The following is an 18,711-nucleotide window of genomic DNA, read 5'->3' on the forward strand; positions in this document are numbered from 1 at the left end:
TGATACACTACCACTTGTTCATTTAGATTTTGTTGATTTTTGGAGTCTGTTTTATAAAAGCATTACCCAAACCAGCATTACAAAAGTGTTGCACTGGAGCTGAGGACATGGGTCAGCAGGTAAGAGCACTTGATGCTCAAGCATGAGAAACTAAGGTTGAATCTTCAACACCCACACAGAAAGCCAGACATGGTAACCTGTGCTTTGTAATTCCAATGTGAGCAGGCAGAGCAAGGAATGGCAACCAGTGTCAACCTCTGGCCTCACACATTCATGCACAACTGTTTCCACCCATGCATGTTTGTGTGCTCACACATATATACATACACACAGACACACACTGAGGAGAAAAGTGCTTTTCTATATTTTCTTCTAGGAGTTTTACAATTTAAGGTCTACCCTTTAATCTATAATCCATTTGAATTTCTTTTTGTGTGGTGTAAGAGAACGTTGCAATTTAACTTTCTGCATGTGTATATCCAATTTTCCCATACCATGTGTTTAACCTACAATCCTTTCCCTGTTCTGTAGATTGAGCCCTCGTCAAACACCAGTTGCTTGTGTATACATGAGGGGTTTTGCTGCACTCACTGTTCTGTTTCATTTGCTGATGCCCATCTTTATTCTAACATCACAGTTGTGTTTTCTATGTCTGTGCAATATATTTTTATAACAAAAGGAGTGGTCTCTCCAGTCTTTTCTTTCTCAAGGTTGATGTTCCTTCATGGCCATTTGTGATTTCATAAGTTTTACAATGTTTCCTTTACTTATATACAATGCCAATGGCATTTTCAATGAAGTTGAACTGGATTAGTAGATTGTTGCAGACAATATGGAAAATTTAACAGTATTAGATATTCCAGTCATTGGACACATAGTGTCTCTCCATTTGTGAGCATCTTTTTATTTTCTTAGATTAATGTATTACAATTTTTAGTATATGAGTTTTTCCCATTCTTAGTTAACTTAATTTCTATGATTTTTTTTCCTTTTGGTGTATTTTAAATGATACCTTTCCCCCATTTTTCCAGCTATCTCATTGTTAAAATCTAAAATAGCCACTGATGTGTGTGTTGTGTTAATACTGCAAGACTGGAGTGGTAGCTGCAATGGTAAAGCACTCACTGTTGGGACATAAGGGCCAGAGTTCGATCCTCAGAACCCTTGTTGAACAACAAAGCCTCGCATGGTGATGTATGCATGTAATCCCAGTGCTAGGGAGCTGGAGAGAGGTAGATAGATCATCAGGACTCTGCCAGCCAGCCTAGCCTAATCTGTTTCAGGCCACATGAGAGACTTTGTATCAAGAAACCAAAGTGGACAGCACTGCAACTTTACTAAATTTTGTATTTCTTTTTGTTGGAATCCTCTGTTTATTTTTCTTGCCTAATTGCTACGGCAGTAACCCCTAGTAGTATAGGAGATAGAAACGGTGATGGTGAGCATTCTTTCCCTTTTCCGGTCTCGCTGCTTCTCACCTCTGAATGTGTAGCCAGCTCTGGGTTCTTTATACATGGCCTTTGTTACAGCTGGGTGCTGTCTTCCTACTCTTAGTTTGTTCAGAATTTTTAACCATAAGAGGATGTTAAATTTTGGCAAATGCCTTTTCTACACACACTGGGTTAGCATATGATTTTTATGAATGTACTTCTTAATTTACTGTCTCACATGTTGGACCATCCATGTATTCCAAGAATTACCTATTACACTACAATTCAACTATTTAATTCAGTTTTCTAGTATTTCATTGAAGACATAAGATGATATCTTTGTCAGGGTAATGCTGGTCTTACATAATGAATTTGGAAGTATTCCTTCCTCTTCAATTTTCACGAGGGAAGAAGAGAATTGGTATTAATTCTTATTAAATTTGTTAAAATATGTAAAATTGGTCAGTAAAACCATCAGGTCCTGGATTTTCCTCAGTTGAGAGTATATAATTTTTAATTTAAACTCCACACCAGTACAAGGACTATTCAGATATTTTATTAATTCCCAACTTAGCCTTGGTGGGTTGAATGCCTTGAATTTACTCATGTTTTCAATCTATTCAGTTTGTTCATGTCTAATTTTTTCTAGTAGTCCTTATATTCCTTTTTATTTCTATGGTATCAGTTATAATGTTTCCTCTTCTCCTTTCTTTCTGCTTTGTTGTCCCAAAGAGTTTGCTGATTTTTACCAACCTTTGCAAATCACCAGCTCAATTTAAGAACTCTCTTTGCCCCTGTTAAGCAAAAAGTATGTGTATGGAGATCTAGATGTGATTTACTCTTTTGACCTGGAAGGGAGGATATAATGATCTTCATAAAGATTATATTTATGTAACACTTGATTACAAATAACTTACAAAGGAAAAACACAATGCAGTGAAATTAGTCAGACCCAAAGTCTAATCATTTCAGTGAACTTCTGTCCAGTTAAACCATCTGTGATGAAGCGGTGGGGCATCGCACTGGATTACACACTCACTTTCGGTTATAATTCTATGTACTTATCAGGACTATAACATGGTTTTAGGCGTGCCTCAATTCAAGCCTTTCTTTTCCTCACTATAATGGTTTGCAACTGGATTAGAGTGTTAGGTCGTGAGTGTGTTCTCTGTTGATGAAACTGTAAAAACGTGGAAGACAAACCCTGTAACTTAAGAGGCAGGTTACAGTGGGTGTGTAGAAAAGCTTTGACGCGGAGTGGGATATAAAAAGAGTTTGGGAGAAACAGGAGTTTCAGCATCCTAACCTAATGGTTGGCAGAAGGATACCTTGCATGTTAACATATGTATATGTATACGTGTATGTGTATATGATTATATGAATTTTAGGATCAGTCTGTTGATTTCTAGAACGAAGCTAGCCAAAAGCTCATAGACATTGTGTTGATCTTGTAGAACAACACTAATTCTTATAAACCATGGACAAAGCTTTCTCATCCACTGATATTGGTATTTTTTTAAATATCTGTAAGCAGTATTTTATCATTTTCAGTGAGCAAGAATTCTATTTCTTTTAACTGGATTCATTTTGAATATTTTATAGGACTGACAATGAAATCATTTGCTTATTTTTTCACATTTCTCCTTGTCAGTGTAAAATCACATAGAATTGTGGTTGGTTTTTGTCTTTGACCCTGTAACCTAGCTGAATTTGTTTCTGAGCTCTCATGCTCAACCCTTGAGGTTCTACCTATAAGGCAATGCCAACTGAAAATACAAATATTGTTACTGCTTTTTTTGCCAATCCTGATTTTTTTTTCCTGTATAAACTGTTTTGGGTAGACCTAGTATGATGAACAGAACTGGAGAAAGATTTCCTGCTAGCGACTGCTCTTAAAAGAGAAACCTTTTAGTAGTTGTCATATTTTAGGTTGAGAAAGTTCCTTTCTCTTCTCATGTGCTGAGTGGTTCTTATCATAAATGGTGTTAAACTCTGTCAAATGAGTCGTCTGCTTTATTGCACGATCAAGCTCTGTCTGTCCCTTATCCTATTAGCATGATGAATAACATCAAGTTATTTTTAAAGATAGCTACATGGTAATGGCATTTACATTACTTTTATAGAGAGATAAATTCAGTTACTGAGTATTTTGCATCAGTATTCATAAGGGATATTAGTCTATAGTATTTTTAATGGTATATTTATCTAGACTCGGTATCAAGGTTATTCTGCTCTTAAAGGATGAGGTAGAAGTGTTGACTCTTCTATGTTTTTAATTTTAAAATTATATTTTATATATGAGTGTGTGTGAGTGTGTGTGTCTGTGTGTATGGGTGGGCAGATGTGGATGAGTGGGTGAGTGTGTGTCTGTCTGTGTATGTTTTTGTATATGTGTGTGTGAATGCAAGTGTGTGTATGTGTGTGTATGATTTTGTATGTGTGAGTGAGTGGATGTGGCTGTGTATCTATGTGTGTGTATGTGTTTGTATCTGCACTGTGTGTAAGTCTAGGTGGATGGATCAATGTGGATGAATGTGTGTCTCTGTATGTGTGTCTGTGTGTCTCTCTGTATGAGTGTGAGTGTGTGTGCCTATTTGTGTATGTGTACAAGTGTGTAGGTATGGGAAAGTGGATGTATGTGTGTGTCTATCTTTGTATGCATGCATGTATGTATATATGTATGTATGTATGTATGTATGTATGTGTGTGTCTCTGTGTGTGTATGTGTGAGCTGTGTGTGTTTCTGTGTATATCTGTCTGTGCCTAAGTGTGTGAGGGTGTGTCTGTGTGTATGAGTATGTGTTTATGTGTGTGTCTGCGTCTCTGTGTATCTATGTATGTCTGTGAATATATCTGTGTATGCATGCCTGTGCATGTAGACTAGGACATGCCTGTGGAAGTCAGAAGACAATTTTCAGGAGTTTCATCCACCATGTGAGTCTTGGGAATCTCACTTCAGTGATCAGATTCATCAACAAGCACTTTTGCCCATCACTGCTTCTTGGTCTTATCACCTCTATTTTTAAGAACAATTTGGTGAAGAACATATATAAGTGCTTCATTAAGTACTTGGTGAAGCCATTCTATGTGGGCTTTACTTTGCCAGAAAAAAAATGTATATTTAGTCTCTTTGCTTATGATGGCTATATTCAGACTTTTAGTTCTACTTATGGCATTTGTGTAATTTGAATATGAAAAGGTTTGGTTGATACCTCCATAAACAGTATGGACTCCTGCCTAAAGTTTGGTTCAGTTGCTTAGATGATAATGGTGGTACACTGCTTCAAAGAGGACAAGAGATCCTTAACTCCTGTTCTGCTCTGGACATAACTCAGAAGGCAGGGGAAACTTGCTCAGGGTTTTATGGTAATTAGAGAGTTAAGTGTCCCCATGAGGTAGGGTGTGATCATTCTGTTACTTGCACTGGCTTTGTAGTCAGCTTGCCCAAATGTAAGCTAATAGGGAAAAGGAAAGAGAGGAACTCATATGTCATCAGAACATATAATTCATAATTATGGTTTACTATTCATTGCAATCAAACTTTCTTAAATCATCAGTCTGTTTTTGGTAAAATGTATAAAACACAAGCATAAAATCAGACTTTTTCTTTGGCTATATTTTTTACATTTTATGTTTTCATACTAGTTGTTCATGGGATTTTTTTGTAATGCATTTAACAAAGATTTTTTTTTTGGTAAGGTCAAGAATGATGTTTTCGCCATCCTATCTGGGTTTTTTTTTTTCTTGTTTGGTTGGGTTTTTATTTGTGTGTTTGCTTAATATAGGGTCTATGTACTATGTAGACCTGTCTGGTTTCAAACTCCCTATCTAGTTCATGCCTTGAAATCACAGAGAGCTGCCTACCTCTGCCTCCCAAATGCTGAAATTACAGTTGTCATATTCGTGTTCACTGTCTTCCTCCTCTCCATTCCCTACCTCTGTCTATTCCTTTCTTTCTCACGTTTTATCTTCTCATTAGATCTGCCTTTGAACCCTTCTAAAGAGGTTTATTTTACTTGCTAGTTTTCCAGCCTTACAATTTCAATCTGGCTATTCTTTTATAATTCTTTTCTTTTCTCTTCTGTCTCCTTCTCTTCCTTCTCATTCTCCTCTTCCTCTCCTTTCTCCTTTTCTTTGTCTCTCTGTGTGTCTGTCTCTCTTGTCTTTCTGTGCCTCTGTCAATCATTTCCAGGTTCCCAATATATCATATTTTTATTTTTTCTCTATTTCTTTAGAATTTGTTTATCTGCTGAACATGAGCAGAGTGGTGGGTGCTTATAAACCCAGTAGCAAAAGAGGCAGAGGCTGGAGAATGGCTTGGACTCAGAAATTAGTCCCTTTACTGAGTCCCCTTATACCTTGCTTTTTCTGGGGGAAAGGTTGTTCTGAGCCTGCAGAGTTCTTTGTTGAGCTCTACTCTCACCTTTCAAGCCTTATTTGGATGCTGCCTCCTGAGTGTGGTTTTCCTGAGGACCCTGCCGGTTCCAGGCCATCTCCCCCCGACCACATCTATAAAAGGAGAAGAGGGGTGGCAAATAACCTTCAACTTGGTGTTTCTAAATGCACAGATGCAACTCTTCTGAACTATTCGTGCAACCTCAGGATGGCCCTAGTCAGTAATCAATAGCCGAGTCTGTGTTCTGTCCTCAGGGAGAAGTCACTTCTACTGAAAATGCTTAAGATTTTAAGGACCGATGTGTTACAGTAAGACCGCATGAGTCTGGAGCTTCCTCTTAGGGAGGATAGCGGTGCCTTCTGCATTGCGATGTCCTGAGGACTGTGGAACAACACAAATTAAACTCTTTGCTCCGTGTGCAACGTTAGCATTTTACACTCCCAGCAGCTGAGGTTTGGCTGCTGATGTTTCCAATGCCAAATGCCAGTGCTGTCCAGCTGGGACCACCTCTCTGGGACGTGCATGGTCTCGGAGAACTACCTCTCCTTATATTTCTGTGGAATGATAACTAGCGCATTTAAAAACATTGCCAAGAGAAGCCAAGTTTGTCTCCTACAAGGCAGCTCCTGGGGATGCTGACTTCTCTCCCCATCACAACGTGTTCCTCTATGGAACTCGAATCTTTCTCAGATTTCCTCCCCCATCTTATCTGTTTTTACATAACAGTTCCTTGATGTCATAACTGCAGGAGCTCCTCCTTCTAGCTGTTCTTGGGGACACTGCAGGTCAGCCTCTCTGTCTTTAACCATCTGAGTCCCAGGGCTCCCTACTAAAACCAAAAAGGAACAAAAAGGTCTGGGTGCAATGAGTGGATTCCTCTCCCCAAAAAGAGAAAGTTCTGTTCTTTGTTTCTTTTCCCCTTTCTGAGGCAAGTGAATCCCTGGCTGCTCCCTCCCTGCCCTCAACCCCTCTGAGACCCTTCCACCAGTTAAAATTCAAACATACATGCACAGAAAGAAGAGGTTTAATTTATTGATTGCTTTTTTTGGCAAAGGTTATATAGAATGTTATTAGGGTGAAAATAAAATTCTAGTTACAGATTCATAAAACTTTAAGCCAAATTAGCTTTTATGAGACCATTAAATCCTGCCCAACCCTCATCCATAGCAAGGTAGTAGTTCCATCATAGCCTGCATAATCCTTTGTTGTTTCAAAATGATTAAAGTATATTAAATACACAATGTAGATGATATTAAATATTGCGAGGAATCTCTTTCAGTCGTTCAGCTCGGACTTCTCGTTTAGAAATGTTCTGCTTGTCTGAACTAGCCGTCATTATCTGCTTGTGTACGCACAGAAGTCTCTCAAAATAATATTTAAAGTCTTTCCTAACATTGATTCAGAAGTGTCGACCTTTAAGGAACATTCAACGTTAAAAAAATAAGGCTTGTTGTTGTCTTGGTAACATCTCTTCATATGTGACAAGACTGTGTGTCCCCCTGACCTGACGAAAGTCTCTAGCAACATACGACAGCCCGTTTCTTCTTTGCCCAACTCAGAGGCTGTCGTATAAAACAGAGAAAGAAAATGTTCGAAATCACAGTAACCGAAGGACCTAAAATTCCTAATTACATTAAATAACCATAACTCTTTTGCTTATTCACATTCCACATGGTGGAAACTATCCTTCCTCCAGGTTTCTCACTTTGAAGAGTACAATGGCAAAGGGGCACTCAGACTTATCTGGTGTGTGGCTTTCCTCTTTCAGTGCCAAGCACAAATTGAACGCCGTAAGATTTGTTTTCTGGCATTATTTTAACAGGTAAGGTGGAGACTGCAACAAAGCTTGCCAAAAAAAAAAAAAAAAAAAAAAAAAAAAAACGGTTCTACTGCAATGTTGGAGAAAGTGTCCATCCTTGCATCGCTGGTGCATCCAGAATCAGCGACAGATGGGGCAACTCCAATAAACGGCAGCGGAGACTGATGGTCTTGATCTAGGCACGGCAAGGAAGGCAGACGTCCTGGCCTTTGGTCGGCGATGTGCTTTTAGGGCACTTATGCTGCTGATCATTTCAAAGAAGTTAATTTTGAGGCAATCCTCAAGAACCAAATCTAAATCCAGCTTACAAGAGAGACTGTGGTACAAGCTCCTAGAAGGTAACTGTGGCTGCCAAACGTTTTTATTAGTATTGTTGTTGTTGTTGTTGATTTTTAACAAGACTGCATGTTTGTGGCAGAATTAAGATGGGACACAGTGTTTTTCAGCACCGACTGTCATTTTTCCTCTCTGGCGTGGGAGTATATTTTCAGCTTTGTCCTCTCTTATTTTTCCTTCTTCACCACCCTCCAAACCCGCCTTTGTATGTGTGGGCCTAATCAAATCCCCTGCGACTATGTGGCTATGGATATGGAAGCCTCAAAGATTCAGTGAAGTAGCATGCAGTACAAATGAAACTCACGGCTATGCTCGCACAAGTTCACTTAGTGTGGAGTCATCACCAGTGACTTTTAAACTTTCAAAATTAGACCCAGTGTTTTGGGAATTCAAGATAGCTTTTGCCTTGTAATATGGTTCTTGTTTCGATGTTACATGGGCGTGTGGGCTAGACCAAAACAAAAAGTTTCTTTACTCCCAATGGTTCTGTGACTGTGGTATCTTTGATGGGCAGTGAATGTCTGCCTTCCAAATGACATATCACTTGACTAGTTGCTCTGAGAGGAAAAGACAAAAAAAAAAAAAAAAGTATCTGGGGCATTTATAGCTAGAATGTCAGTCTTAAAGAGTATTGCTTAGCCAAACCAAAATGTACCAAGGCCCAGTCACCTTTCTCTGGCCCTTACATAGATGCTAAGTAGACATTGGGCAGTCATGTGTATTCAGAGGACAGCATCCATAGTAGGCATAATGATTACAATGTCACATAGATCCACTGGGTGTAGGTGGCCTGTTAATATACCCTAGTGCTTCCCTAAGGGAACTTTCTGATTGGCCCTCTGAGAGCAAGTGGAGACAGATTCATTCTCTCTCTCTCTCTCTCTCTCTCTCTCTCTCTCTCTCTCTCTCTCTCTCTCTCTCTCTCTCTCTCTCTGTTCTCTCATCAGCTCTCTCATCTCTGGTTCTCTCCTATAACAAAAGCCAAACAGAAGAAGCCCCAGACATGTCTAACTCAAATGCAGCAGACAGCTCTCCCGTCTAACACTGACCCTTACTGGCAGATGGTCTCAAGAAAAGCAGGATTTTATTGGAAGGTTCTGCATCTCTGAAGCATTTTTTCAGGAATGACGGGAAAGCAATGTTAATCCAACAAAACTAAGCCTAGGAGGTTTTGTCTTTCTTACCCTAGCGAACAATGCTCTCAGTCGTCCTCCTGAGAGGCAAAATAAGTAGAAGGCCATATTTTTTTTTCTTTCACTTGGTTCTTAAAACAGAAGTGGTCAATATTTCACCCTTAACAATAGATTACAGATATTGTCAGTAGGTCACAGATGCCGGCACAGAGAATTGGGTTTTTTGCTGATTATATTTCTCCTCTGTCTGTCTGGGTTCTTTTAAATATCAGTAAAGCCCCTTTGCTAAAACAAGACTCATATTGTTTGGGGGGAACAATCTTTAAACTCTGAACATCTTGCTACTGAATTTCACTGGCCAGACTGGTCCCTCAGTCTCAATGCTCCTGTGTCAATCCCCTGTTCTGTTTGCCTTTATCACTTGTCTCCCCACACTCTGAAGGTTCTTCACAAGACGAAAGAAATTTACACCCACATCAAGTGAATTAATTTAAGAACATGGACTAAGGTCAGGGAGAGCAAAGAAAGGAATGGGTTGTGGGCGAGCACTGAACAAACAGTTCCGAGTCTAATGCGGCCCTCAGAGTTACCTCCTCCGTTAGTATTCATTCTCAATTGAAATCCTGGTGCCCAGGAGGCACATGGAACACAAGGACAAAGTCAACTACAGCCCTGCCCCTGTGGGTGTTCGGGTCCAGTGGTGTGAGCATTTCCGACCATCTGAAGCACAGTAACAGGAAGTGCCTTCCTGCAGAGGCTGTTTCCGCTGGTGTTTGGAAACACCCACAGGTACCCATGCACACTCATGCGCATACACTATGCATAAGCAGCCTCCAGCCAGGAAGCAACTGCTGGTTCTTCTGGCCTCTAAGTTTAAGCCAAGTAGGAATCGGGTGGTTTGGGTGTGGCTCTCGGCATGGCTATGACAGGCTGAATGTGCCTCCTTTGACTTAATCCAAGTCGATGGATATGCAACGACACTGCTTCACGCGTGTGACTCTTTTCTTCTTGGTGGGTGGCTGTAGCTCAGGACAGTTGAGTGTGACCATCATGGTGGTGAATTTCTTGGGCTTGCAGAAGGAGCAAGACTGAAAGGAGCCTTCCTCCTTTCGGATGTGCCTGGGGATGTAGAAGGAGTTGCACTGGCCGTAACAGAAGCGATTGATGATAGTGCGGCTGTTGCAGCCTTCCTCATGGATGGTCTGCTTCAGGGGCTGAGTTTTGCACCAATCTCGCTTCAGGTATTTGCGCTCTGTCACATGCAGGGCCTCTTGGCTGGACTCAAGCACCTCCTCTCCAGGCATGGCGGTGCCCCGCCCCTGGCCCCGCCCCCGGGTCCTCGAGCCAGGTTGTGGTGGGGACTGGGTCTGCTCAGAGTCATTGTGCTGAGCCTTGTCAGGAGGTGGGATGGCTCCTTGGGACCCTTTCTTTTTCCCTTCAGCTGCTGGCAGTAGGGTTCCCAGGAGGAGAAGCAAAGCTCCCACAGTGTATGCCGTGCGATTCATTCTAGATAAGGGACAAAGAGAAGGGAAACACAGACAATAAGGAAGATATTTAATAGATTAATAACTGCACCTAAGATCTTATACTGTACTCACTACACACTTCAGTTGCACTGACTTCTAACAGTAGCACTTATTAGATACTATTAACCCCATTATTCTCTCAGCCATCAAACTGAGTTATTCCACACAGGTCACACAGTGAATTTGCCAAGCTTTAAACTCAGTCAGGACCCGTCTCGTTTTTGAACCAGCTCCCATTAGAATTCCTTACTGGCTCCTGACACAATTGCATGTGACTTTTTTAATGCTCAGTGCTCACTTAACTGTATTTTTTTTTTTTTTGACAACATGAGACTTTTCACTGTTCCAGTATTGGAAAGAGACCAGGAAACCTGTTTACAAAAAGAAAAAAACAAAAAACAAAAAAAAACAACTACGAGGAGGGCTGTACAGGAGACCAAGAGCATAGAGATGACTGGTATTATTCTTTATGCCATGATATAACACCGTGTGTGTGTGTGTGTGTGTGTGTGTGTGTGTGTGTGTGTGTGTGTGTGTGTGTATGGGTGTTTAATCCATGTGTGTGCCTAGGGAGGGCAATTACAGGGTCCCAGAATTCCTAGAGCTGGAGTATAGGCAGTTGTGAGCCACCCGATGTGAGTGCTGGCAACTAAACCCAGGTCCTTCGGAAGAACAGAAAGTATCTTAACTGATGAGATATCTCTCCAGACCCCACTTTTCAACTTCTTTTAAGTGGTGAAATATGTTACTCATCTATGTGGCTATATGTATAAACAGAAAATTTTTTGTCTGATTAATTGACCAGGTAGGCCTTTAATTTCTTTGACTTTAATTTTTAGGTTAGCGTACAAAACTAGTTTCATTATGCATTTTCATACATATCTGCCCCTGCACCTTGTTCACGTTGGCCTCCCCCACTGCTTTACTGTGTCCTTTTCATGTCACGTGTGTGTTGTGTGTGTATGTGTGGTTACTTCTAAAATATACAAAACAGATGGATAAATTAAATGGGTACAATAATATAAGTACATGAGTATTTCAATTCATAGGAATAGCATTGATGCCAATGAATTGTGAGCAAACCTGGACCTTGGTATAAATCATACATGGCCAGGGCATGTAACATTTAACCAACAAATAAATCAAGTGAAGCGTGGAGAGAATGGGAGAAGAAACATAGATAGAGAGACAGGAACATGGGGTGAACAAAGCAAATCAGAGAAAAGGGGACTTTTCCAGAGGAAGGGTTATTCAGAAAAGACAGGGCAGACATGTGGAGAAGGTAAAGGGACACAGTCATCTGGGAAACCATTAATATCAAGACCCCTATTCAGTCAATCAGCCTTCCCACCCAGCTCAAGGCCTGTAACACTTGCTGGCACACCAGGAGTTATTAAAACCATTGAAGGATTTCTTTACAATGAGAACAGTTTCAAATCCATAGTGTCTCTTCCAGGCATAGCAATGCCCTGGGGTTTCCTCTGCCTCATGCTTATGGTTTGCTGCACAAGAACAGCTATGAGGCATCCATTTTCTCTCAGCTGAATACCAGTGTTGCATGTGGCAACCACTAAGTGCATATTAATACAGCCTTACTTAATATATCCTTCGTCTCCAAGGCACCAGACAAGTTGGTATCATTATCTGGACCAATTATTTTTAAGAGACAAAAGCAGCATAAGATGTATCTTCTTTAAAGGACAACTTCTGGCAAGTGAGGACCATTCAACCCTAATGCTAGCAGCAAACCAAGGTAATTGAATGTTTCATTAAAAATATTCTTAAATGTCATTGTTTTTCCTACATTAACTTAATACTTTGGAGCAGGTTCAAGTTTGGAGCTGATAATGTGACATTCGACTCCCGTTCCGACTGTAGGTTCCTTGGCTTGTGTCAGCTTGTGTTACCATGAATCTGATCTTTAAACAAAACTATGCTGACCACTACAACAACAAGAACAAAAAATAATGGCTTTGTTTTGTCTTATAAAACATCACTTATGAAAACAGGCCAGTTATAAAATAGTACAGATTTTCTCCAGAGGCTAAGGTAACTTAAGCCATGACTTTTCTGTCTCCAAGAAACTATAAGGCAAATCTAAGATAGTTTCACAAGTTCCTAGTGACTCCCAATTGAGGGCCAGAGTCTAAAATAAAAGGCCAAGCACAGAAATGAAATAAAATCCATCCGCTGCTATTTCAAAGGAATATTACATCGATGGCTCTAGATCTGGGTTGACAATCTCCCTCCACATCTACTAAAAAATAACCTCCAAACCAATTCACTCCTTTTGGGTCCAGAGTCTCAGTGTCCACAACCACAGAGGCCAACCTGAGACTGACTAAGGATGTATGCTAACTGCATGTGACAGTTTATATGACAGGCATAGGGTCATGCTATTCCACAGGCATCCATTCACAAAGCTGCAATTTACTTTTCTAGACCAACTAGGGACTTCTTATTTATTACACTTCTTTCCTGGTATCTTTACATCTGTCATTGAACCTTGTTACATCTACCCTGAGAATTGATGAGGACTAATTTGTCATCTGACTCTCTGTTCCTGACACAGAGGAGGTCCTCCCGAACATTTGTTAAGTGATTGTTATTATACCACACCAACTTGATACAGTTTGCACTTTAAAGTGCCATCACTGACGTCAAGGTGCTGGCTTCATGAAATGCTTTTACCTCCTAAGCCTTAGGAGTGCAGATTCCTTCCAGCCGACAGCTTTTAACACTTGTCTTCTTTTTTCTAGGAAGTACTCATTTGCTCTCAAGTTTTGTTTTTGTTTGTTTGTTTGTTTTATTGATTTTTTTTATTTTTGGTTCTATGCAGGATAATATGAGTTTTATTTTAACCCATTGATAAAGCAATAAATTCATAATTAGTCGACTGCGGTTTGGGAATAAATCTGGGAAAAAATTCTGTTCCTATGCAAAAGTGAGTTCCTCATAAGTCATAACAGCCTACATTATACCATCGGACTTTTCACTAAAAAAAAAAAAAAAGTAAAAGTAAATAAGTAAATAAATAAAATATTAAAAAATTTACTGGGTTTTAAAAAGTATGCTTTTTACTATTTTAAAATTCTTAATGTTTACTGGTTTATTGGGAGGCTTTCAAGTTCTTAAACTTTAGTGTTAGGAAGAAAAGCTCCAAGAACATCAATAAATAGAAATCAGCAGAGCAGTTTCCTGACTTGAGTAGAAAGGCCAGCGTGCTTCGGATGGACTCCTTGAGGCAGAGTAAGGTGAACAGCACTGGAATACTGAAGCCAAGCTCTGCCAATCACTGTGACCATTCATCTAAGCCCCTACCCACTAGTGTCGATTACTCCATTGAGGAATTTGCTTCTTGAAAATTGCAGCTCTCTTTTCACCAAATGCTTAGTGCTTTCTGTGTGTTGTTGGTATGGAGCAAATAAAGAAGATGGTATTTCCTTGAGGACAATTCTTTCCACATCACACCCTAGTGGTGTGCTACATGGCCCAAAATCAATCCAAATACTGGTCTGGATTTGGGTTCTCATGACTTCCCACTCATGTCCAGTCATTGCATTCCGATGATGCATCCGGAACTCAGAGTGTATCATGATGTGTAGCGATCATCTCCCTTGGTTCTCTTACACAGATATTGTAACTCTTTATTCATAAACCCCACCTTAATGTCCCCTCAGTGCATTTCTGCTGTGGAGTAATATGCTAATATTTGGAGGTGAGCTCTCTCATCAGCTGTCTCTGCTAACAAGCGTATGCTTCTCCTCGTCCCTTTTTCATTTTGCCACAACGCTCCTCCAGTCACTTGTCTCAAAGGACAGACCCTTAAAACAGATCTTTGCTGCCTCCCGTTTGTCCCTGGTTCTCTTGGTGCTCAAGAGTAAACACTCTCAAGCAAGGAAAGCCATAGTAACCACTTCTGCCTTGGTAAATTGTCAAAAATTTCACAAAAGCACCAAGAATGGTCTTCAGAGTCTGGAGGTTTGGACCCAAAAAGTATGTCTGACTTGTTTCCAATATTCTTGATGTATTTAGGGAATCTAGGGCCAGCTCCTTTCCACACACTTCTCATTGTGGCTCTCGCATTAGCCAAGCAACCTGCTCGCTCAGTGAATTAAACAGAGTTTTGAGTAAGAATTACAGCAAACTCCAGATGTCTGTACCTGAACCCGGCCATTGTTCCTGCTGAGCGACCTTTAGAAAGACAGGCAGCAAGAATGGCATGAGCTCATTCTCCTGGCATAAAACACAATGGAATTTGCTGCAAATGTTTTAGAGACAGGCCAGATTTTAAAAGAATCCATTTCTTTTTCCCTTAAGCCTTAATCTTTCAGGGGGGGCGGGGAAAGTTAATTTTAGTTAGATCTTCTTTAACTTTTAGAATCAACCTCTAGAAATTAACTCGGAAATTCCTTCATAATAACAAAGGTTTGTTTATTCCTCAGACAAATTATACTAAGGAGATAAGAAAAATTAATGATTGGCACACATCATAAATTTTATTCCCTGCATGTTTCTTGCAAGTCTCTTAAGAATAGACTGCCCATTAGAGCTAAGTCAGGCTGGAATACAGCACCACACAAGATGAGGAGGAGACACCTGGTGCTTCATAGTTCCCTGGAAGGTGTATTTATTTATTTATTTGTTTATTTATTTACTTACTTACTTACTTAGGGAAGTTAATAATTATTTGAATCAAAAGGAAATGAATTAGAAATTATAAATGTCAAACCCTCACCAAGAGCACTACTGAGTGATGGCCAAGTCATACGCTGCACTTTGTAACGGTTATGAATAAATGGGATTTGGGATTAAATTCAGAATCACCCTCTGGTCTCTCATGCCCAACATAACCACTAGTAATAAAAAGGTGCCTCTTATTTTTTTTTTAGCGTTTACTGCATTAGACATTATGCTAAATCCTGTCCAAGTTTTGTCATGATAAATTATGAGGTATATAATAATGTCTTCCTGTTACTAATCAGGAATCCATCCAAGGTCACATAGTTTATAAAGTGGATAGCCAGGGTTTGAGTCCAGTGCCATCTAATTCTAACATGTCCTTAGTCACTATGCCAACGACATTCAGCACAGCATATTTAACAAGGAACATGTGGCTTTGCTTTTTAATGCAGTAAAATTTGAAAAAATATTGTAAATCTAATAATTATCTATTTTGTATCTTCATATTTGCATGCAAAGGAAAAGACTTCTCCTGTCAAGGGAATTCCTGTTGTACTTTGCATTTCTAAGAACATATGTTAAAACTAAAGAAAATTCTTTGCAGATGTAAGACATGGGCTGGTAGCACTTGCCCGGTCAGTGCCTTTCAGTTAAATGTGCAGTCACTGCTCCTGACTGCCTCCCTCTTCTCCTCACATAAAAGGCTGAGTTCTCCTATATACCTTTGGTTTTGCATTCTCAAACACACTCCAAAGCTTTGCTGCCAGCAAGCATGTCTTGGGGAGAAGTCCGGGGCAATGGGTTTCTTTGTAGTCTGTCACTTTGTAGACTGGGACATTGAGACGGGGGTCACCAACAGCATCAATTTAGAAGGACAAGAGGTGGACATTGAGGGATGTAAGGACTTAACGTGTTTCTGTTCTTCTCTCCCTAAGTGCTGGTGTGAAAAACCACATTAGCCAGTTTGGATTTCCTACAGATTGTGGGTTAACAGAACATTTTACTCAAAGTGAATTTTGAAGAAGATAGGAAAACTGTGAAATTATGGAGTTTACAAAAGACTCTAATTCCTACAATGACCTGAGGGTTAAACACACACACACACACACACACACACACACACACACACACACAGAGAGAGAGAGAGAGAGAGAGAGAGAGAGAGAGAGAGAGAGAGAGAGGCCTTAAATAATTAGTAACTTCTTACAAATCCATCAGTACAATGTGTCCGATAAGAGCAATGAAAACACCTATATGTGTAGACTTGGTTGTGGTGATGGTGAAGGAGGGTCTTGTTTTCTTAAGATCTTTTTCCTTCTTTGCTTTGAAAAGTCTGTACTCCCAAGTGCCCTGTGCTGCCTGCCTTGTCCCAAAAAGAAAAAGGGGAGGGGGTGAGGAGAGGGCAGCCCGGGGGTGAAAGAAGACCCCTCACCCTGAGATGGGGTTATCTTAACCTCTTCTACGCTATTTATTTAACTTGTAAGAGCAGTCAGAAGGAAACCACTACTCTGGAGTCCCTGGGACAGCTTAAAGCCCTGGTGACCCATTGAACACAGTAGATTGTTTTAATCAGTTCGTATCCTGGCACCATCTCAGGGGAACATAAACAGACGTGCGTACCACTTGGGTTTGCTCTTTCCACCAAGAGATCCAATTACCTACTGATGGTCGTCATTTTGCCCTCCAACAGTTAAGAGGAGATTTTAACCCCTCACTTCTAGGCTATATTTCTCCATCAAAGAATAGGGGAATTGGATTCTCCTGAGGAGGGAAAGATGGCTGCGGAGTTAGAGCAGCGAACCACCTTAGGCTCTTCCGAAAGTCCTCTGAGTAAAGGCTGATCATCTCGCATCCTCGCCAGCCAGCCTCACTGGTGGATGGTTGCCAGAGTTGGGCATTAGGCAAACACGAAACCGAAGCGCGCCAGAGAGGGAACAGCCAGTCCAGAGCTATAGAGAAGTTTTTCTTCCCAAACTAGAATTTTGGAAATGAGTAGGACCAGGGAGATGACAGCCACATCGCCTTTCCCTTCACTCTAGACTTGTACTAGGAGCTAGAGAGGGCTGGCTGGAATGGACTAGGCTGCGGGCAAGGAGCAGAGGCGAAGCGCTCAGTAGAGCGGAGTCGCTAGCGAGGCGCAGCGAGGCGTTACCGGGGCCTGTGGGGTACAGATCGGCCAGCATCTACGGAAGTGGGAACCAGCCAGTAGTGGCTGCCCGGCGCCTGCAGGTCTGCAGTACGGAGGGATGAGAGCGTGGAACCCCCAAGAGGCTCAAAAAAAGACAGCCACGAGCCAGCCGGAACAGCTAGCGCACGAGTGCGTGGCGCGTGCTGCCGGAGCACCGCGGGCAGCACAGCACTCGAGGTACCCGACCCCGACTCTTCGCTGTTGCTGAGCCGCGCGGATTCTGTCCTACCAGCCTCAGTCACATCTGCCATACCCGCAAACTCACACCAATTCCGAAGTCCTCAGCAGTCACCACTCACAGCCCTGGGACCGCCACTCCTAGAGACACCCCAGTCCCAGCTCAGTGCCCAATCCTCGAGGCTGTCTCTGGTTGCAACTTGCTGCGAGGTCGGCTTCAGCTCCCCGAGACACGGCTCCGGGGGCTCTGACTCCAACAACAGTGCGCTGTCCCCGGCAGGCGACTCTCGCGGCTCTGTGCTTAGAGCACCAGGACCGTGTTTGCCGGGCTCCCGCAAAAGGAAACGGAATGCACTTTCTTGACAACTTCTCTCTCTATCTTTCCCCGGTGGACCCAGTGTCCTGAAGTCACCACATCTACCTCTGAGACAGGAAGGATCAGGCTCGGTTCTACAAGGCGCACTCCGGGTGCACCAAGGGACTGTGTCGCAACTGGGAAGGATTTGAGATGGTATGGACCCTGGGGACTCCTTGCACACACACGCACACACACACACACACACACACACACACACACACACACACACACACACACACACTCACTCACTCACCACAGAGTGCCACCGCGCTCACCTGTCACCTCCGTGGATCCTCAAGTCCTTCGCTGTGGACGCGTGGCGTTGCGTGCGACCGCGGCCGGAGCCACTCGGGCTCGACGCGGGAAGAACACGAAGGAAAGTGCCGCTACTGCGGTGCTCTGGCTCTCCAGGTCTGCGAAGGGCACACCGAGTGTCGGGCATCTCCGGGTTTAAATGCCGCCGGCCAAGCGCCGGGGACCGCGTCTCTCCATTGGTCAGGCGCCGTCGCCGCCGCGGGACCCGCTATCCGCCCCCTTTCCCGGTAGTACCCCCGCCCACTGCACCCCTCCTCCTTCCCTGCGGGGTCCCCTCTCCGCCCGCCTCGCCTCTTTGTCTACTCCCCCCCTGCCCCTGCCCGGCTGGGTGGGAGAGGTCACCCCAGGGA

At 42.1% G+C, this 18,711-nt stretch overlaps 1 protein-coding gene across 1 annotated transcript; it reads right to left on the bottom strand.

The window, feature by feature from the left end:
- Positions 1-8,903: 8,903 nt before the first annotated feature.
- On the bottom strand, positions 8,904-18,476 carry Grem1 (gremlin 1, DAN family BMP antagonist). The gene is made up of 2 exons (XM_032902308.1): positions 18,322-18,476; positions 8,904-10,620 (listed from the first exon to the last, which is right to left on the bottom strand). Exon 2 carries the CDS (start codon positions 10,617-10,619, stop codon positions 10,065-10,067), a length of 555 nt encoding a protein of 184 aa, XP_032758199.1. The 5' UTR covers position 10,620; positions 18,322-18,476; the 3' UTR covers positions 8,904-10,064.
- Between the last annotated feature and the right edge of the window lie 235 nt (positions 18,477-18,711).

The sequence above is a fragment of the Rattus rattus genome, chromosome 5 (assembly GCF_011064425.1).
Source record: "Rattus rattus isolate New Zealand chromosome 5, Rrattus_CSIRO_v1, whole genome shotgun sequence".
NCBI lineage: Eukaryota > Metazoa > Chordata > Mammalia > Rodentia > Muridae > Rattus > Rattus rattus.